This window comes from Artemia franciscana, chromosome 8, assembly GCF_032884065.1.
Source record: "Artemia franciscana chromosome 8, ASM3288406v1, whole genome shotgun sequence".
NCBI lineage: Eukaryota > Metazoa > Arthropoda > Branchiopoda > Anostraca > Artemiidae > Artemia > Artemia franciscana.
This window is the reverse complement of record NC_088870.1, coordinates 13,018,118-13,040,413: the sequence shown is the minus strand read 5'-3', so window position 1 is coordinate 13,040,413 and position 22,296 is coordinate 13,018,118. Positions and strand designations below refer to the sequence as shown.

Sequence of the window (22,296 nt, the reverse complement as noted above, 5' to 3'; positions counted from 1 at the left end):
ATGAAAGTGTGCTGGGGAAAATTTTTCAGGTTGAATTGTCCGCAAAAAGTTTTACGAGGAGGGGGATTTTTAGTGAGAATGGAAAAATCTGGAGGGAACTTGACAGGAGATGGTTATCTTTATGCTGGATGAAATTTCCACAGAGGAATTTTACGTAAGGGGGGATGTTTCATTGAGGGTGAGTCAGATTTACCTGTATTATTCGAAAAACTATCGGAAATTATATTATTTTTTTTTCACCTGAAAGTAAGGAGCAACATGAAAACTCAAAACCAAAAGAAATTATTCCGTATATGAAGGGTTTCCCCCTCCTCATCACCTTCCTCTTTACATTAAAGTTTTACTGTTTGTCTCGATTTTTTAAGAACGGCTGCTGAAATTAGAATAATTAATTTTTAATTATTAGAATGATAAATTAATTAGAACAGACGACCGTTTAATTAGAATAGGAAGCTTTTTTAAAACTGCTAACAGCTTAAGCGTAAAGAGCATTGAATTGAGAAGGGGGCAACCATTCGTATAAGGAATAATTCTGTTGGTTTTTAGTTTTAATGTAGCTCCTTAGTTTCAGTTTAAAAAAGGCTTATTTTTTTAAACTTAATCTAAATTAAGTCCAGAAACTCTTATTGTTTCCTTTTAGCCTGTCATCTACATTCAAGTCTATTCAAAATGATAGATTGCCTGTCATATCACCACATAAAAGAAGGGGCTCATCCAAAACTATGCCGAAGTGGTGTTTATTTTTTCTATGATAAATTAAACTGTCAAGCTTAACCAAAAGGAACATATAAGGTGTTCAACTGTGTTCCTTATACACTATTCTTTGATCACCATCTAGTAGTGTCTATAGTTAACCTATATCTCATACTTAGGAAGGGCAACTACCTTCAGAAAAGCTACGACGTTGGTAAACTCCAGATTGAAAATTGAGACAAACTTTCCAGGAACAGTTGAACACTAAACTAGAGAGTCTGAGAAACCAAAGGTAAAGTAAAAATTTATAGAAAGAACAACTTTACTCAAATTTCTTTTACACAGAATAGATAATAACGTAAAAAACAGTCTCTGAAAATCCACTTTCGTGCAACGGCTATTTGAGGCAAACACAGAACAACACTAAAATGCTCCGAGCAGTCAGTTGACTATCAGAAACTAGTTTCACAAAACAACTTGACAACATATCACATATTTTTTAACAGTCAACAGATAAAACAACAAACACCATCGAGTCACGTAAAAATGTACTAAATCTATTTGTATCAAATCTGTTTAATATAAATGTCATTCTTCACTAGTACAAATTTTTGTTACCGAAATAAACTGTAGGAAATCATCTGAAGTTTCTTGCTGTACTTTCTTTGTCATTTTGAAGATCATTTTGCCACCAACAAGGATACAAATTCTAAAAAGAGACAAGAACAAATACAATTATTAGCAGATACATTACCCTATTAGCCAGTTGAATAACATTCCTTTTGTTCCCACACTTAATGAACATTTGAGATTTTATTTATTATTTTTAATTTTATTTGATGCATTCCGTTTAGTATTTTTTTTTTATAACGTATAGCTATTAGCATGTTTGGTTGGGCGACAAGCTTGCTACTTGTCCCTGTAAAAAACCACACAGCCACTGAAACGTTAAATTGACGCCCTATGCGCAGCAATGGCTCTGGAGGATCTTTATCCTTTATTAGCATGTACAAACGTGTATAATATAAGTCGTGTATAATATAAGTCGTGTATATTGTAAACGGAAGAATATCGTTCCTTTTCTCCCAAAATGCTTGAGATTTTATTTATTGTTCTTTGTTTCTATTTGATGCATTCCGTTCAGTCATTTTTCTGGAAGTAAAGGTAATAGTGAATACAAACGTGTTTAGCACCTTTAGTTTATATTGCAAACGGTGGACTACCAATCCTTCTCTTCCAAAACGTAATGAGCACTTATTTCATTTAATTATTTAATTAGTTATCATTTAATTATGCATTAATTATCATTTTATGATAATTTAATTTAATTAAATTAATTATCATTTAATTATTTTATTAAATTATCATTTGACTAAAATTATTTTATTATGATAAAATAATTATTTCATTTAATCATCTTTATTTTATTTGATGCATTCCTTTCTGTAATTTTTCTATAACGTATAGGAATATAGATAATAAAACACACAAACATACATAATACAGTTTGTGTACAGTTCGCGTATATTGTAAACGGTGAAATATTTTTCCATCTCTTCCAAAACGTGATAAACGCTTGATATTTTATTTATTGTTCCTTATGTTTATTAATTTAAAAAACTTTTTCCAGAAAACAAGTTTTCAAAGAAAAGTTAAGGATCTCCATTAAGCTAAGAATGAGCAGAAATTAAGTAAAATAATTTTCCAACCGTAAAACTACCACAAATTACTATCAATGAATAAATGAAACTCAAAATGAATAGAAATTAAAATAAATAGCCGAGTCAAACTAAAAAAAAAGCAAAAGCTAATATGACTAGGCTAACAATCCCCCTGTCTTCTCAAGACCTGAATATAATTTACCCTTTACTGAAAAAAAAAAGAGCTAAGAGCTCATATGGCACTTGTTACGAGGCAAAAAGAGCTAAGAGCCAAGAGCTCATATGGTATGAGCTCTAACAAAATTCTAAGAATCAATAGATTGATTTAAAAGGAAAATCAGAGGCTTAATGTCGGTCAGGATTTAAAATAAGAGCTCTGAGTCACGATGTCCATCTAAATATCAAAATTCATTAAGATCCGATCACCCACTCGTAAGTTAAAAATACCTCATTTTTTCTAATTACTCCTCTCCCTTTAGCCCCCCAGATGGTCGAATCATGGAAAACGACTTCACCAAGTCAATTCGTGCAGCTCCATTACACGCCTACCAATTTTCATCGTCCTAGCACGCCCAGAAGCACCAAACTCACCAAATCACTGAACCCTCCCCCCAGCTCCCCCAAAGAGAGTGAATCCAGTACGGTTACGTCAATCACGTATCAAGGACATTTGCTTATTCTATCCACCAAGCTTCATCCTGTTTCCTCCACTCCAAGCGTTTTCCAAGATTTCCCCCTCCAACTCCCACCAATGTCAACAGATCTGGTCGGAATTTAAAATAAGAGCTCTGAGACATGAATTCCTTCTAAATATCAAAAGATCCGGTCACCCGGTCTTAAGTTAAAAATACCTCAATTTTTCTAATTTTCCAAATTAACACCCCCCAGCTCCTCCAAAGAGAACGGATCCGTTCCAATTATGTCAATCACGTATCTAGAACTTGTGCTTATTCTTCCCATCAAGTTTCATCCCGATTTCTCCACTCTCAGCGTTTTCCAAGATTTCTGTTTCCCTTGTCCAACCCCCTATGTCCCCAGATCCAATTCGAGTCGAAAATGGAGCATCTGAGACATAAGATCCTTCTATATATATCAAGTTTCGTTAAGATCCAATCACCGATCCGTAAGATAAAAATACCCCAATTTTAACGTTTTCCAAGAATTCCGATTTCCCCCTCCAACTCCCCCCAATGTCACAGGATCTGGTCAGGATTTAAAATTAGAGCTTTAAAGCCCAAGATCCTTCTAAATATCAAATTTCATTAAGATCTGGTCACCCTTTCGTAAGTTACAAATACCTCATTTTTCTGAACTACCCCCCTCCAACTCCACAAAAGAAGATCCGGTCCGGTTACGTCAGTCAAGTATCATAGACAGGTTTTTATTCTTCCCATTCAGTTTCATCCTGATCTCTCTGCTTTAAGTATTTTCTAAGATTTCCGGTCCAACCCCCCCCCCCCCCTACCCCCCCCCCTAATGACGCTGGATCCGGTTGAAATTTAAAATAACAGATCTGAGTTACGAGGTCCTTTTAAATATTAAGTTTCATGAATGATCACTCCTTCGTAAGTTAAAAATACGTCATTTTTTTTAATTTTTCAGAATAGACCCCCCCCCCCGAATAGAGCGGATCCGTTCCAATTATGTCAATTACGTATCAAAGACTTCTGCTTATTTTCCCCACCAAGTTTCATCCCGATCCCTCCAATCTAAGCGTTTTCCATGATTTTAGGTTTTTCCCTCCCAACTCCCCCAATGTCACCAGATCAGATGGGGATTTAAAATAAGAGCTTTGAGACACGATATCCTTCTAGATGTCAAATTTCATTGAGATCCGATCACCCGTTCATAAGTTAAAAATACCTCATTTTTTCTGATTTTTCAAAATTACCCCCCCCCCCCCAACTACCCCAAAGAGAGCGGATTCCTTCCGGTTATGTCAATCATGTATCTAAGACTTGTGCTTGTTTTTTCAGTCAAGTTTCGTCCCGATCCCTCCACTCTAAGTGTTTTCCAAGATTTTAGGTTTCCCCCTCCCAACTTCCCCTGATGTCACCAGAATATCACCAGATCCAGTCGGGATTTAAAATAACAGCTCTGAGACACGATATCCTTCCAAAAGTCAAATTTCATTAAGATCAGATAAACCGTTCGTAAGTTAAAAATACTTCTTTTTTTCTATTTTTTCCGAATTAACCGGCCCCCCACTCCCCCCAGATGGTCAAATCAGAAAAACGATTTCTAATTTAATCTGGTGCGGTCCCTGATAAGCCTGCCAAATATCATCGTCCTAGCTTACCTGGAAGTGCCTAAAGTAGCAAAACCGGGACTGACAGACCGACAGACAGACAGACCGACAGAATTTGCGATTGCTATATGTCACTTGGTTAATACGAAGTGCCATAATGACCAAGGATTTGCAGTTTAATTGACACATACTCGTATTTTTTCCTTAAAGTCCGACAATTTCTTTTTTGAAAGTAAAAAAGTGAAAACATTTAAAACTTATTTTGTTTTCAGTAAAGCGCAAATTATGTTCTGGGCTTGAGAAGGCATGGAAGTTATCAGCCCTAATAATTTTAATGTAATAATGTTAATGCTATTTATTGCAATTTCTGTTCGTTTTGAGTTTCATTTATTCATTGATAGTGATTTTTGGTAGCTTTACGCTTGGAAAATCGCTTGACTTTATTTCTGCTCATTCTTGGCTTAATGACGCTCTTTACTTTTCTTTGAAAAACCTGTTGTATGGAAAAAAAATTAAATTAATTTATGTTCGTTTTTTTGTTGACGTAGTCTTTTTCATGGAAAAAATAACATTTTACATCTTTTCAGATTTTTCTATAGGAATCCATAGTAAGGGTTGCTATTCGTGTATTGGAGAAACTTTTCAACAGTTTTTAATCCTGACACAAACCGTATTTTTAATTTAATTTTTTATCTTCTGAAGTTGACCTGAAAATAAATATCGTTCCCAAAAGATTTTATCTATACTCTTTAAAACCCGGATTCGCTTACACTCTTTTTATTTATTTAAACTGCAAGAGCATAAGTAGTAATAGTAGTATACGCAAAAGTTTCAACTTATTACCCCCAGTCGTTCTTGATATATTGCTGAAGTGTCTTATTGGCAATTATAAACAATAAAACTTAAAACGAACAGAAAGTACTTCGTATATGAAAAGGGCTGCTTTCTCATCAACGCCCCGCTCTTTGCGCTAAAGTTTGACTCTTTCTCTCAACTCTACTTTTTAAAACAGTAAAAAAATACCTTTTTTTTACTGTTTCTACTCTACTTTACTACTTTACCACTTTTTTCTACTTTACTACTCTACTTTTTTAGCGTAAAGAGCGGGGCGTTGATGAGGAAGCAGCCCCTTTCATATACGAAGTTATTTCTGTTCGTTTTAAGTTTTAGTGTCGCTCCTTACTTTCAGTGAAAAAAACTTGTTTTTTTTTTATTTAATTTCTGAACGTTTTTGAATCAATGCATGTTTTGATTTTGGCTTTCCGCAGAGGAATAATTAAAACGAAATTTGCATATTTTTTTTTTAGCTAAATGGCTTTCTCATAATTTTTCAGAAAAAAGAGCGGGAGAGGAAGCCTAGTTACCCTCCGATTTTTGGTTAATTAAAAAGGCAACTAAAACTTTTAATTTTTTACGACTCTTTTTATTAGTAAAAGATATATGTAACTTATAAATTAGCTTACGTAAAGAACTTTTGTATTCTTATGTTTTTATTACATATATGAGGGGGTTCACCCCCTCGTCAGTACCTCGCTCTTTACACTAAAGCTTAAATTTTGTCCCAATTCATTAAGAATGACCCCTGAATCAAAAAAGTCGTAGAATAAATAGTTGAAATTACTAAAATTACTTTTGCGTAAAGAGTGAGGTATTAGGAGGAGGTGAGCCTCTCATATGGGTAATAATTTCTGTTCGTTTTAAGTTTTAATGCTGCTCCTCACTTTTAGCTGAAAAAACTTTTTCATGTTTACTTTTTCATTGTTTTTTTTAAATAATGCTAGTAAATCCTGCGCTGCCCTCATGGAAATTTTCTTCCCCCATGACAAATTCCTCGATGGAAAGTTCTCCCTACATATACCCTTCTTCTCAACCCCTCCTCCCAACCAAAAAGCTGTAGAATAAATAGTTGAAATTTCTAAAAATACTTTAGCGTGAAGAGTGAGGTAGTAGGAGGAGGTGAGCCTCTCATATGGGTAATGATTTCTGTTCGTTTTAAGTTTTAATGCTGCTCCTTACTTTCAGCAAAAAAAAATTCATATTTATTTTTTTATTGTTTTTTTTTTAAATAATGCTAGTAAATCCTGCGCTCCCTTCATGGAAATTTTCTTCCCCCATGACAAATTCCTCGATAGAAATTTCCCCAGCATTTCCACCTCTTCTCAACCCCTCCCGAAACCAAAAAATCCTCCTGAAAACGCCTGTACACTTTCCAATAACGATTACTATATGTAAGCCCTGGTCAAAGTTTGTAACTTGTAGCCCCTACCACGGGGACTGTGGGGGACTAAGTCGTCCCCAAAGACATAGTTATAAGGTTTTTGACCACGCTGAATAAAATGGCTATCTCAGAATTTTGATCCGTTGACTTTGGGAAAAGAATTAGCGTGGGAGGGGGCCTGGGTGCTCTCCAGTTTTTTTGGCCACTTAAAAAGGGCACTAGAACTTTTCATTTCAGTTAGGATGAGCCCTCTCGCAACATTCTAGGAAAACTGGGTCGATACGATTACCCCTGGAAAAAAAACAAAACAAAAAAAAACAAAAAAACAAACAAACAAATAAATACGCATCCGTGATCTGCCTTCTGACAAAAAATACAAAATTCCACATTTTTGTAGATAGGAGCTTGAAACTTCTACAGTAGGGTTCTCTGATACGTTGAATATGATGGTGTAATGTTCGTTAAGATTCTATGACTTTTAGGGGGTAATTCCTCCTATTTTCTAAAATAACACAAATTCTCTCAGGCTCGTAACTTTTGATGGGTATAATTAAACTTGACGAAACTTATATATCTAAAATCAGCATTAAAATGCAATTCTTTTGATATAGCTATTGGTATCAAAATTCCATTTTTAAGAGTTTTGGTTACTATTGAGCCGGGTCGTCCTTATTACAGTTCGTTACCACGAACTGTTTGATCTTATTTGTAATAGTAAGAGACGAACTTCAGAGAATGAGACATCAAATTAAACCCAATATGTGGCATTGTTTGTTCTTTGCTAGGTTACAGCCATTTCTACAGCCATGATACCCATCATATTTACATAATCCCCATCGTTTTTTTTAGTGTATTAATGATTTTATTATCATGTCTTATATGTCAATTATTTTTGATAAGTCTCCGATGGTGCAATAGTAAGCAGACCCGCTTGTCATACGTGTGACCAGGGCTTAATTCTCCGTTGGAGGGAATTTTTAATATATTGACTTTAAATATAACTGCACAAGCCTTTACTATAGTTAAGTTGCCTGTAACAACTTAGTTTAGGCAAGAGTTTGTTCTTAATTATAACCAGCTTTTATGATTACCAGGGATGACTTTAATTAATAAAGTACTATGGACCAGAGTTTGATCTTTGAAGTTTCATTTCAATTACTATTGGCTAGAGTTCGTTCTTTACTGTAAAATATTTTACTACGGGGAGTGATTGTCTCTTACTAGGTTGCAAACTGTCGCTGCAACCCACATTATGTAAACCCTGATTACGAATAAGAAAAAGCCTACGGCTTGTTCTTCTTTGGAGTAGTAAGAGACGATCTTCAAAGAGTCTGGAAATCCAATGCATGCAATAGTTTCTTCTTCTAATAATCGTTTTTTTTTTAATATAGTTATCATGTCTTATACGTAACTTATTTTTAATAAGTCTTCGATGGTACAATTGTAAGCATATCCACTTCTCGTAAGTAAACCCTCCGTTGGAGGGAATTTTTGATATATTGATATTAAATATAACCGAACAAGCCTATAATATAGTTATGTTGCCTATACAGGTTAGTATAGGCAAGAGTTCGCTCTTTTTTATAATGCTATTTGAAATAGTAAGAAACGGACTTCAGTGAATGAGACATCAAAGTAAACCGAATATGCGCCATTGTTTGTTCTTTACTAGGTCTCAGCCATTTCTACAGCCATGAAACCGATGAAACTTACATAATCCTCATCATTTTTTTTAGTGTATTAGTCAATTTATTATCATGTCTTCTATGTAACTTATTTTTCTTAAGTCTCCGATCGTAAAATGGTAAGCTGACCCGCTTCTCATGCGGGTGACCAGAGCGAGGCATTTTTCTACGAATGTTTTTTTTTTTTTATAAAAACGTTCGTAGAAAAATAAAAAGTAATAATTGCCTTTTTAAGTCACCAAACATTGAAGCGCAACTAGGCCTCCTCCCCTACCCCCTTTTTTTATCCAAATCGTCCGATCAAAACTATGAGAAAGCTATTTAAGTGAAAAAAAGTTAATATGCAAATTATTTTTAATTATTCATGTACGGTGAGCCAAAATCAAAACCTGTATTAATTAAAAGTGTTCAGAAATTAAATAAAAAACAAGTTGTTTTTAGCTGAAAGTAAGGAGCGACATTAAAACTTAAAACGGGGTTGTCCCCTCCTCGACGCCTCTCTCTTTACGCTAAAGTTTTTTATTGCTTTAAAAATAGAGTCGTGAGAAAGAGTCAAACTTTAGCGTAAAGAGCGAGAGGTCGAGGAGGGGACAAATACTTCCATATACAAAATAATCTATATTCGTTTTAAGTTTTAATGTCGCTTGTTAAAAAACTTGTTTTTTGAATTTAATTTCATACAACGGCAGCACTGCTACGGGACATTTATTTGTGCATCAGCATGCTGTACGAAATGTTTGCTGAGAATAGAATAAAGTAAATTTACAAAATTATTTATGTCTTTCTCAGAATTTAGAGATTTTGTGTGCACTTATAAGCGGCACCAGCCCATTCTCTTTTTCTATTGTTATCTTTATTATTATGCAACGCTAAGAAACCGAGCTTTATTTGTGAAGGGAATTATAGACATAAAAACGATATTCCATGTAAACCTCCTTCGGAAATGCATACCCCCAAACCCTGATTTACATGAGAAAAACTTTTGTTCAATTTTTATAGAATTCCTTATTTTTTTTTAACAAAGATACAAAGGGAAAGATAATTTTCAAACTCTAGGAGTCAATTTTCTTTCTAATTAGCATCCCTGGCAATTTTTTAAATAATTTAAGGTTTCTACCATAATGATGCCAAGATTTGTTCAGATTTGCTGGCCCAACGGATAAGCTAATAATTCTAACTTTATGTTTCGAACACTTTCAAATTTGAAATTTGGTCACTATTTAAATGTGGGGAATAGGTCACTATATAATGTTACAAAATCTGTGGTAATACTTCGACTAATCCTGTATCTTTACTTAGGCAGCGCTATTGCACTACCTGTTATTTTCGTTTCGGCTTTATGTGGCCTTCTGTTATCAATGCTACTTATTAATATAAATCCGAGGACCCAAAAACAAATAAATTTAATAAAAAATCGTAAAAATATTTCAATAATTCAGCCATATTAAAAGTTTAGTACAACATATTAAATCTTACAGAGTTTAAATCCATTCAAAATTACGAGCAAATGAAGAGCACGACACCCGGGGCTATTAGAATAGAGCTTGGTTTACTTACGAGATTGAGCTTCCTCTGCTGGGCGCAGGGGTTGGGTAAAATGGAGGAAGTTGGGTAATGGAGGGAGGGAGGGGGTTGGGTAAAATGCACTGCAACATTAATAGTGAATCCGGCTGAAAATAAGCCGAGTCTAATCGACATTTATCTTCACGCACCAAAGACTTGTTTGCGCTATACTACTGTCGTTTGCATTAGCTCATTGTTGACAATCTTAAAAAAAGCCAAGCACCAGCACTTGTATTTATGATTGTTTAACATATGTTTATCATTTAGGATATATTGCGTAATGTTTTTAAACTCACAAAGCAACGTGTATGTTAAATAGATACTTTTCTTTACTACCGCTTGAATAGCACCTATCTCAATAGTATCCCCTCTTGCCCCCATATACGAATACTGTAGCTATGACATTTATCTTCACGCACCAAAGACTTGTTCACGCTATACTACTGTCGTCTACATTAACTCATTGCTGACAATCTTAAAAAAAGCCAAGCACCAGCACTTGTATTTATGATTGTTTAACATATGTTTTTCATTTAGGATATATTGCGTAATGTTTTTAAACTCACAAAGCAACGTGTATGTTAAATAGATACTTTTCTTTACCACCGCTTGAATAACACCTATCTCAATAGTATCCCCTCTTGCCCCCATATACGAATACTGTAGCTACGCCCTTCCTCCATATTGATGTTCATTCTATACAGATTTCTATGGATTCTCAGGCATCATTGATGCATGTGAACATTGATTTTTTTCTGAATATTCTTCAAATATATATATATATATATATATATATATATATATATATATATATATATATATATATATATATATATATATATATATATATATATATATATATAGAAAGCTTTCAAAAGTCTCATGAAAAAAGCAAATAAAGACATGACTTTAGAACGTTTGATTCTTAGTTTTTCTTTTTATAGTCAGCCGACTGATTAAAGGATGCCGACTGATTGGGCATGCTAAGCGTGCCAAAAAGATTGGCAAAGGAATCCAAAAGGATTGGCAGCTGGGCATGATGTCTTTTTCAGAAGGTTTTCGTGCAACTGACCTGAGCTCTCACTTAACACACCACTATTCTGCAATCCTATTATACTGTTTGTAATCATACTCATTATTTAAAATTATTTTATATTTAAAAATATTTTTTACCTTCGTAAAGTATCCTGCCATCGCCACGAACATCTGCTTCCTTAAGTAACGCCTGGACGTCAGACTCGTTCATTTTGTCACCCATATTTATCATCGCATTTCGGAACTCTGTTGCTAGGATCCAACCGCGTCCGTTTTTGTCAAATACTCTGGAAAGGATGGTTCTTTTTAAATAATTAAATAAAAAAAACAAGTTTTTTTAAATGAAAGGAAGGAGCAAAATTAAACCTTAAAAAAAAACAGAAATTACTCCGTATATGAAAGGGGCTTTTCCTCCTCAACGGCTCGCTCTTTACGCTAAAGTTTGACTCTCTCTTAACTCTACATTTTAAAACAGTAAAAAACTTTAGCGTAAAGAGCGGGGCGTTGAGGAGGAAAAACCCCTTTCATATACGGAGTAATTTTTGTTCGTTTTAAGTTTTAATGTCGCTCCTTACTTTCATTTAAAAAAAACTTGTTTTTTTTTAATTTCTGGACGTTTTTTAATTAATGCATTTTTTTTATCTTGGCTCTCCACGCATAAATAATTAAAACGAAATTTGCATATTAATTTTTTTTGGGCTAAATGGCTTTTTCATAGTTTTAATCGGAAGATTTTGAAAAAAAGGAGCGAGAGAGGAGCCCAAGTTGCCCTTCAATTTTTTGATTACTTAAAAAGGCAACTATTACTTTTAATTTTTTACGAACGTTTTCATAAGTAAAAAATATATATAACTTACGAATTAACTTACGTAGCGAACTTCTGTACTCGTATGTTTTTATTGCGTATATGAGGGGGCTCACCCCTCGTCGATACCTCGCTCTTTACTCTAAAGCTTAAATTTTGTCCCAGTTCCTTAAGAATGACCCCTGAATCACAAAGACCGTAGAATAAATAGTTGAAACTAATAATTTTTTTTCACTTAAAAAGGGCACTAGAACTTATAGTTTCCGTTAGAATGAGCCCTTTTGCGACATTTTAGGACCACTGAGTCGATACGATCACCCCTGGGGAAAAAAACAACAACAAAAAAAAACAAAAAAAAAACAACAAATAAACACGCATCCGTGATTTGTCTTCTGGAAAAAAAAAATGCGAAATTCCACATTTTTGTAGATAGGGACTTGAAACTTATACAGTATGGTTCTCTGATACGCTGAATCTGATGGTTTGATTTTCGTTAAGATAGTATGACTTTTAGGGGGTGTTTCTCCCTATTTTCTGAAAAAAGGCAAATTTTCTCAGGCTCATAATTTTTGATGGGTATAACTGATCTTGATGAAACTTATATATTTAAAATCAGCATTAAAATGCGATTCTTTTGATGTAACTATTGATATCCATTTTTTAGTGTTTCGGTTACTATTGAGCCGGGTCGCTCCTTACTACAGTTCTTTACCACGAACTGTTTGATTTAATACAATTTCATTAAATAAAAACATATCAACGAAAATATATGTGAAACCTTGTCAAGGAAAAACGACCAAACAACAAAACCCTGTGAATCCCATCCATATGTCAGATTGAAAGTAAAATTTTCCAATATTTCCCTTGGAAGATTTTTAACAAAAGAAGAAATAATTTGGATACTTATTTCAGATAGAACACAAATAACCCATTATTTGAGTATTATCATTCTATGGTGCATCTTTCGCACTGCAATATTTTATTTACTTTCAATAAAACTTTTTGTGGCCGGACTAAAAAACATCCGAAATCATAGGTAACGTAGAAACAAACAAAATTTTCAGCAACACCAAGACATATGGATGTTCCAGATCAGGTCGTAGGATTGTGTGAAAGCCGGTTGCCGAAGAAAACTTCCAAAGAAAAGTTGCCAGAAGTTGAATGGAATGGACGTTGTTTTTTTTCTACATGGGTGATCGCATTGAATCTTTAGTCCTATGATATCTAGATAGGGTTCATTCGAGCGGAAAATAAAAGTTCTAGAACGATTTTCAAGTGAACAAAAAGAATGGAAGGCAACTAGATTCCAACCCGCTTTTTTTCTAAAAATTGTTCAATCAAACTTTTAAGGTAGACATTTTGTTCAACATAGTTGAAAAGCCTAATAATTATGTCTTTGGAGATAACATGACCCCCAGAAGCCCCTAGGGGAAAGTCTTTAGGTTATAATTTTTGCTCATTGTTTACGCATAGTATTTGTTATTGGGAAGTGTAGATACATTTTTCAAATGAGGGGGAGGGGGAATTTTCTGCCGGGGGTATAAAGGGGAGAATTTTCCATGGACAGGGAAGTTTCTGGTGGGAAGAACACTCCAGGGGTAATTTTTATTTTTATTAGTGTTATTTTCTCTTTGCCGCCTCAATTTTACATGTGGAGATGATAAGAGAATTCCCCAAAGGGATTTTTGTGTGGGAGCAATTTTCTACTAGGGAGCGGGGTATTTGCGGGAAAGCTTTTCCACGGAGGAAGAGAGTTCCGCTATGATTGTAAAATCAATCTTTTTAAAGGAAAGTGTGCAAAAAAATGTTACCCCAGAATCGTCCACAATAAATTTTTTGGGGGAATTTTCAACTAGAATTGAATTGTCTGAGACGAATTTTCCTGGTGGGGGCTATTTTAGGGGGGAATAATTTCTTATGGAGTGACTTTTTCGGGGAAGGAGGAATTTTCCATGGAGGGAGAGCCTGATTTCCTGGAATTAATAAAAAAAAACGATAAGAGATTAGACACAATTTTTTTTCAACTGAAAGTAAGTAGCAAGATCAAAACTGTAAGGAACAGGAATTATTACGTATTTGAGGGGGCTGCCCCTCAATACCTTGCTCTTTACGCTAAAGTTTTACTTTTTGTCCCAATTCTCTAAGAACAAATCCTGAAACACACGGGCCGTTTAATTAAAGTAATAAGCTTTTTAAATATTGTAAGAAAATTTAGCGTAAAGAACGAGATATTGAGAAGAGGGGCAACCCCCCTTGTATACGTAATAAGCTCTGTTCGTTTTAAGTTTCGATGTTGCTCCTTACTTTCAGTTAATTTTTTTTTATTTAATCAGAATCTAGATATTTTTCCATCTTACGAAAAGAAATCTAACTGTCAAAGCAGAATTTGGCTCGTGTCAGATACTAGATTGATATTGTTTTTTCCTTTGAACTGTGTGAAATCCAGCTAATGGAGTGAAGATGTTATTTCTGTCAAAATTTAGCTTAAGACAATTTTTGTAGAAAAATCAAGCTCTCGAACAGTGGCGTAATTTGCTATGGTGCAGAGGGTGTGGGTGTGGGGGGGGGGAGAATGCCTCTCCCTGACCTGAGTTTGTCCCTCCAGGCCCCATTTTGCTCCTCCAGATGAAATTTAGCTTCTTCCAAAATTTCTTTCAAACTAAGATAAACCTGCATAAATCAAGCATCAAAAGAAACAAATCAGTTTTTTTTTAGTACAAATTTACCTTTATAGTGCTATAAACTATCTTTATAATACTAAGTAATACCTTTATGTGACCAAATGGATTGTTTTTTTAATTTTTGATGTCATTCTCACTTCATTCGAGAAAATTGGTTCTAACTTTTTCTTTGAAAGATGTCAAATCTCGCCACTGGAAAGAAATTTGATTTCTGCCAGAAGCCAAATTAAATTTTTTTTTTATCGGGCAACAGGACATTCAGCTGCCGAAACAAAATTTGACCTCTGTCAGATGCCAGCTCAGGATATTGTTTCCTCGAGCAACTGCAAAATCTGGCAGCTGGTAAAAGTTGATTTTGTCAGAAGCTAGCTTAAGAGATTTTCTCATCGAACGATGAGAAATTCAGTAACCGAAGAGAAATTGAATCTAGTAAGAACGCTGCTCGATAAGAGAGGCACCAACATAAAGGGAATATCTGCAATAAATAAGTCAGCACTCTGCAATAAAAGTTTGTAAGCGGTTGATCAAATAAAGTTAGACACAAAACTTACTTTCCGACAAGTTTGGAATAGTAAAGTAGAAGATAAAGTTGACATTTATCTACAGAAGAGACAAAATTAAACCCAAATGCTACTTATAATCAGAAAAGAAACGATAGAAAATGCAATAGAAAAGTGTCTATAATAGAGATTGACAAAATAAATAAAAAATGTTTTAGCATAACAATACTAGTCTCGATCCACCAAAAGAATTAGCAGAAGGAAAATCAAACACATCTGCTACTTTACAACAAAGAAAAAAGTTATCAAACATGCGATCATTATTGAGGAGATTCAACCAACTGAGTCGAGGCTCTGGCCACAAAGGCCCATTACCTCCTTGGGAACTACAATAAGACGGTATATATAATAGAGACAAACCACATAAATAAGGAATATTTTAGAATGACAATACTTGTGTAGGATTATCACAGCTTAAATACCAATATATTTATGAAAACTCGATTTATTTTTGGGACACAGTGCGCTGTAGTGATGTTAGCGGCTGGAAACAGGAAACTAGCAGCACAGCTTAGATACCAATAGGTATCTAAGCCGTGTATGCAGCGAAACAAAATTGCGTTCCCACCTATGGTGTTGTAGTACGATCTACGCGTCGGAGTGTGGTCTTGGAGGAGGCGCCAAGTTCAGAGCTTTGTACCAAAAGCTCCTCATGGGCAAGATAGGAGTTTTCATAACTGTATGGGTATCAGAAGAAGGGATAGAAACTACAAACTAAATGTTTCTATAATAGAGATTGATCATATAAATTAGATTTTAAAAAAGAAAAACTAGTCTAGGATCGCCGAGAGAAATTAGAAGAAGAAAAGCCGAATGCAACTGCTGTTTATAAAAAGAAAAGAGGTAATAAAAACTGAAATGGAAAAGTATCTACCAATAAATATTTATAGTATCTATATTTATAGCATAAATACAGATATAATATATCAAATATTATTCGGATAAAATAGAGTACATAACACAATAGACTATAATATAGATATACTACTATATAAATATAGTATAGATTCCTGTAGAATTTATTATAGAAATAACATATCAGAAATTCTTTAGCATAGCAATAGTAATTTAAAACCACGGAAAAATTTAGAAGATAAATTGTCTCGATTGGAAAAATAGTTTAAAAATTAATAGCATAAAACTTATTTTCGCTTTAACATATAAAAAATAGCCGCTTATCCTTGGTATTTACTAAAATCTTATAAAATGCAAAATGATTTATGTTGTGTAGTTTTAAGTGCCTTAGACAGTTTTAATGTGTCGTTTGCAGGAGTTTTTACTTTAACGTCTACTTAAAACATATGTTTAATGGAAGTTTCTTACTGTTATTTACCACCGCACAGCTAGGAAGGCTCAAAAAAGGGGAGGGGAATACTGCTGAATTAGGATATTTTTAAAGATATATAAGACAGAGTAAGGAATAAAAAGTATCCAAAATTAATTGTTAAGAGCCAAGATGAGTAGCGAGCGGTTCTTCAGCTTGTATTTGTTCTAAAGATCTTCCATACCAGAATCAGCGATGATATGAAACGCTGGAGTCAAAAGGGAAAGGGTTGATATTCACCCTTTAAATGAATTCTAGCTATTGTCATACAATTTATGATCACTTAAAAGCTGCAAGAAGATACTACGTGTGCTTTTACAATTCATTCGAGCTATGGAAAAAAAAAACAAAAAAAAAAAAAAACAGACAAACAAGAATTGAACACTATACGGGTAAATCTGTAACTGAAGAGCTGAAATCTGGCTTCCCATCTTTTTTTAAATTGGGCCATTGCTGTACAATGCAGTTCATTTTTTTTTACACTGGTGAAACTCCAAGTGTATCTAATCACCTCCGTGCAAAAATTGGGGAAGAGGAATTTGCCTCTAAAACTCATGACTCTCATGCCCCTTTTTCCTACGATTTTTTACGATTCTCCCTTTTTACCCCACAAATTTCAAGCTAATTAAGGAAAAAACTATGCAAACCTATCAGCTGAAAGTCTTTATGGTAGGACGGGTCTTGGTGGGACTGGAGAAGCATGTTATTAGAAGGGTCAAGGAGTGTCTAGGTGTCTCCAATCATACCCATAAAGAATTTCTTCACGATTCCACAAACAGGGTGCAACATGCACAGATCGCAGTACAAATATAGGCAGGGAGAAAAGACGGATGCGCTGGAGGGGCCAAGGGCCCATGTCAGCCTTTAACTATATATATTTCAAATTATTCAAAATTTATGATTTGATGAAGGTGGAATAAGGGCAACCTTTCTTGTAAAAAAAAAACATGGAATAAGTAAAGAAGTTGGAAGGGATGTTAATCTTTTTGCTTTCTTTATTCTGAGGCGTTAAAAATTTGGCATGATCCTTGTTGAAGCAAAATGCAACATGCCTGCTTTGATGCTAAATTATCACCAGTAGGAAGGATGACGGGGCATTAGAGAGTCTCTCACACTTCACTTTTAAAATCAAACCAGTTGGAAATTCTTCCGTGATTTATGAAAAAAAAGGTGCAACATGCCGGCCTTTCTGCTGAAAAGTTGGCGAAGGAAGAGACTGGGGAGTGGTAAATAGGTATTGACTTAATTTATACTTCCAGTTCATAAATTTAGACTCCTTGTATGATTCAAGTCCAAGCAAGGTGGAAATGTTCCAGCTCCCTAATAAAAATCTAGATGTGTTAGTTGGGGAGGGGTTAGATAGGTTACTTGCCTTCTTTCGTTCTCCTGTCAAACAGGTTGAAAATACATGCATGATTCTGGTTGAATGAAGTGACTCTATAAGCTCTGCCAGAGTCGACCCTGCTCTAAATGTCAGACGATTTTGCCCCATATCCCGCATTGCACTCCCAGCCGAAGATAGAGAATCAGAAGATTGATACCTGCAGTACGCAGACCTAGGTGACTTAGCTGTTGAGCCTCCTTGCCGAGTGGTTAGTGCTCCAGACATGAAACCTTGAGGACAGGGGTTTGACTCCTCGTGTCACTGCTTATTTGGTTTGGAACTGGGGTCGATGGTGTGACTCTGTAAGCCCAGTCATGGTCAACCCAGCTTTAAATGGGTACCTGGAGAAATGTGGGGGAAAAACTCGTGAAGCATTGGACGATTTGCCCAGAAGCACATATTGCACTCCCGACCGAAGACAATAAATCAGGAAATCGGTTTCTGCACAACGCAGGCCATGTTCAGCATGCAGTTTTTTTCTTAAAAACGCAGACGATTGGTCAGCATTTGAATTTTTTTTCTTCTTTTATTCTCGTTCAAAACAAAGTGTCATAAGCGTAATTTCTGCAAAAACAAGAATAGTGGGAGGGCAGGGGGTATCGTGTTCTATATGCCGCAGGAGTAGTCCCCCCCTCAAAAAAAAGTAAAGGTGTGTAACTATTATCTTATTCTGTTATAAACGAGATGCAAAATGGCTACGTCTCTGCTAAAAAGTTGACGTGAAACGGAAGAAGGTTGGAAGAAGGGCCACAGGCCCGTGTTGTGTCTTTTTTTTTAGAACCAAAATATGAACTCAGGGCTTAAGTGGTTTCTGCACCGTACGAGTAGTTAGCTAATGTCATATTTACTATTGCTGCTTAAAAAAAAGGAACGAAGACTAAGCTCTTATTTCATTATTAAATAGAAAACTACAAAGTTTTATGAGGCATACGTGTTTTCATTTATCTGCCTCAGGTCTAGCCGTAGAAAATAAAATAACAAACTCCACCGAAAGGACGAACAGAAATGGCTTTTGAAAGAAGGTAGAAATAGTTTCAGAGTCACGGAAAAATGCTTCAGTTTTGGATTTTCAAATTTTCATTTCCAAGGAAATATTGTAGCGATGGAACCAGGGAACCTTTGCATATCTTAAGCAGTTTCGCAGTGTAGTCTAACTTCATTCTGAGGTTGGTAACTGCTTCCTTACCAGCATAAACAGAGCTATCCAGTCGATTGCAGAATCATAGTTCTAAGAAACGAAAGATTGACATAAGAACTTCAAATGATACTTTCTGACAGTCCTCTTCAGAGACCTCTATAAAATTTCACTTTGGCTTCCACACCATAGGCTCTGCCTCACAGAGAAGTGTAAACTCTCCTCTTTCGTCCCAATAAGGGATCATGCACAACTTTTCAAAAATTATGTCATATTCGTCATTTTGACCTTAAATTTAGACTTCCAGTAAAAACTGCAGAGGTTAGACCATTACCCCTTTCTTGCAATATGCTTACTTCGACGGCACAGGAAAAATAATAAAAAAGGACAAAATCAAAGTATTGCTCCCACAGTAAAGTAAGTTTTGAAACAAGGTGATCTACTTCAACCCAGTTCATTAAAAACTAGTTTGTTTTAAAGGACAGGAATATTGTATCCATTTGAATTTTACATTATGCTATATTGCTCATGCATTATTACTTTTTTCGCTAAAGACCAAGACCTTATCCAGGATTTTTGTTCAATGGAGGGGATTATTTTTTTCGTGGGGCTACAAAAAACTTAAAAAACACATTCAAACTTTTTTTTATATACATTTTTGTTATGTTTTTACGAGTCAGATAATTTTTTTTTGAGGGGGGAGGAACATCGCAATCCCCCCTGGATACTGTCTTGCTGAGGACCGTAGTTTTGCCTCCTTCAAATTTGTTGCATTCAAAATTTTGCACCTACAAAAAGGTCAGTTTTTAGATAAATTTCATTTTGATAGTTTCATTCTATGAGATTGTTTGTTCACTCTGTCATTTTTTCTTCCAAATATTACTTTTTCTACTGACATGTGTCACACCCATGTTTACCTCAGATATATCTCTATGGGAAAAATTTTCATGGCATTAAGTCTGAAATAAGGAAGGGCTCCGAAGTGATTGTATTGAACTTTTAAGGTTGAACAAACACTTTTAGGATGCAATAAATTCATTTGGATTAGGTTAATAATACTGATAGCTCATAGAATCACTGCATATTAGCAAAGGAAAATATTTACCATGAGAACGAAAACACAACTATAAACTGCAAATTCATTTGGTTAATTGTGTCAATAGATTCTTTGTTTATGCTGTAAATCTGTCCCAGAAGAATAAAAATGGATTGAACTCAAATTCATGGTGTTTCCGCATAAAGCACAAGTCAGTGACTTTTATTGCTTATGCGGCAAACTTATCATCAGGGCTGACTAGCATACTCTAGTATTTTCCTCGAAACATTGTTGATCAGCCTTGTTGCTCAAATAACTGTTGTTGTGGAATACTGTTGATCAACAACTAGATTCCCATGATTAATAAAAAGTTGGTGGCTGGCAACAGCTAGTGGAAATGATTCATGGTAAACAAAATTATATGCCAGGGTTCCCTAGTCCCGTCGCTGAAATACTTCCTTGGAAATAATAATTTGGAGATCCGAAAATGAAGATTTTTCCCGCGGTTTTGACAGTTTTTCCAACTTCTTCTACGAGCCATTTCTGTTCGTGATTTTGGTTGAGGTTTATATTTCATTTTCTTCGACTAGACCTGAGGCAGACAAATGTAAACGCATATATATCATAAAACGTCATGCTTTCCTCATTGCTAATGAAATAGAGCTTATTCAATGCTCTCTCTCTCTCTCTCTTTTTTTTTAGCAGCAATAGTATGCATGAGATCAGTTTTATTTTTATTAAATATAGCACATTACGAAATTTGTTCAGGAAAAGCATCATAAACAAAATTTCGAGAGGTTGACAACTTCATTGTTGTGGTATAGGTCGTAGATATTAGAACGAAATTTCATAATTATGTTGCAAACAACCAAGCTCAGTACTCATAGCGTGCAAAAACCACCTGATTCCTGAGCCTATATTCAATTCTGGCTCCTCCTTCAACCTTCCTCCATTTCCCCGTCAACTTTTAGCAGAAAAGTAGCCATGATGCATCTCGTTTAGAGCGGAATAAACAATAGCCACACACCTTTATTATTGGAGGAACGAATTTTAACCGTGGACCATCCAACACAATAACCCCTTTCCTCCCAGAACGAATGTTTTGCAGAAATTAGATTTGCTATACCTGCTTTGAACTATAATCACTCAAATTGTTTTTTTCCTGTTTGACTGGAGGAATAAAGATGGCACGCGACCATTCTAATCCCCCATTCTGCAACCCTAACACTTGAAATTTGCACATTGTTTGAAAATGAATAATACAAGGAGTTTGATTCTATCGAATTGGGGGCATAAAGAGATAAGTGCACATTTACCAATTCCCTCCCTCTTCCATCACCAAGCTTTCAACAGAAAGGTGGGCATGTTGCATTTTATTTTAACCGAAATCACGCAAGAATTGTCAATTGGTATGATCAGAGAACTGAAATGCCAGAGACTCTCTAATATCCTCGCATCCCTTTTAATGGCGATGCTTTCGCATAAAGGTAGCCATATTCCATATTTTTGAACGGGAATTACGTAAAAGTTGTGAAACCCTCTGAGTGGAAGACAAAAAAAGGCCTTAAACCCCTTTATTTCCCTCGGTCTTCCCATCTCCTGTTTGATTAAACTTTGATTAGATTGAAAATTTGTAATGATTAAGAAAATATATAGTTTGAGGTATACATTGGGTCTTTGCATACTCTAGCACACCCAGCACACCTCCCTGCCTATCTATTGTCGAAGTCTGTGCGTGCTGCACTTGGCTTGTGGGATCGTACAAGGATTCATTATGAGTATAATTGGAGACACACAAACGGCCCACAGCCTGTCTAACACCACCACTCTCCCTAACATGTTGTTTTCCAGCAGAAGGATTGACATTTTTGTCTTGAGATTTATTGACTAGTATCTTTGGATAAGGGGGAATAAGAGTGGCGATCCTCAGACGAATGCTGCCCTTCTCTTACATTAGCACGGAATGTCTTCGTATTGCCATTGCCGTGGGTGAATATCGTACAGTACCAAAGCCCGATTGAGTAGTTTTCCCCAAACACTAAAACTGGCTAAATTAGTAGGGATAAGCAAATTGCAGCCACTTTTGCTGTTTCATCTAGTTTCGCTCCTACTTCACCGTTATCTAGGTTTCTGATAACAGAGACAGAATATATTTAAAAAGAAATGTGATGGTTCCTGTAATTTTAGCAAGGTTTCTGAAAATGATAAAAGCTATGTTAAGTGTAATATTCGAAGACACGAGATCTAATAAATTTTTTTTAGAAGGAT

General features: G+C 35.2%; 1 protein-coding gene across 6 annotated transcripts in view; it reads right to left on the bottom strand.

Annotated features, from left to right (window-relative positions):
• Positions 1 to 997: 997 nt before the first annotated feature.
• LOC136030000 (uncharacterized) overlaps positions 998 to 22,296 on the bottom strand; it is a 169,334-nt gene continuing 148,035 nt past the window's right edge. For all 6 annotated transcript variants that reach the window (XM_065708602.1, XM_065708607.1, XM_065708606.1 and 3 more), the window contains 2 exons: positions 11,242 to 11,390; positions 998 to 1,402 (listed from right to left, as the gene is read on the bottom strand). In XM_065708602.1, the coding sequence (XP_065564674.1) occupies positions 1,374 to 1,402; positions 11,242 to 11,390 (178 nt within the window). In that variant the 3' untranslated portion in view covers positions 998 to 1,373. The remainder of the gene's footprint in view (positions 1,403 to 11,241; positions 11,391 to 22,296) is intronic.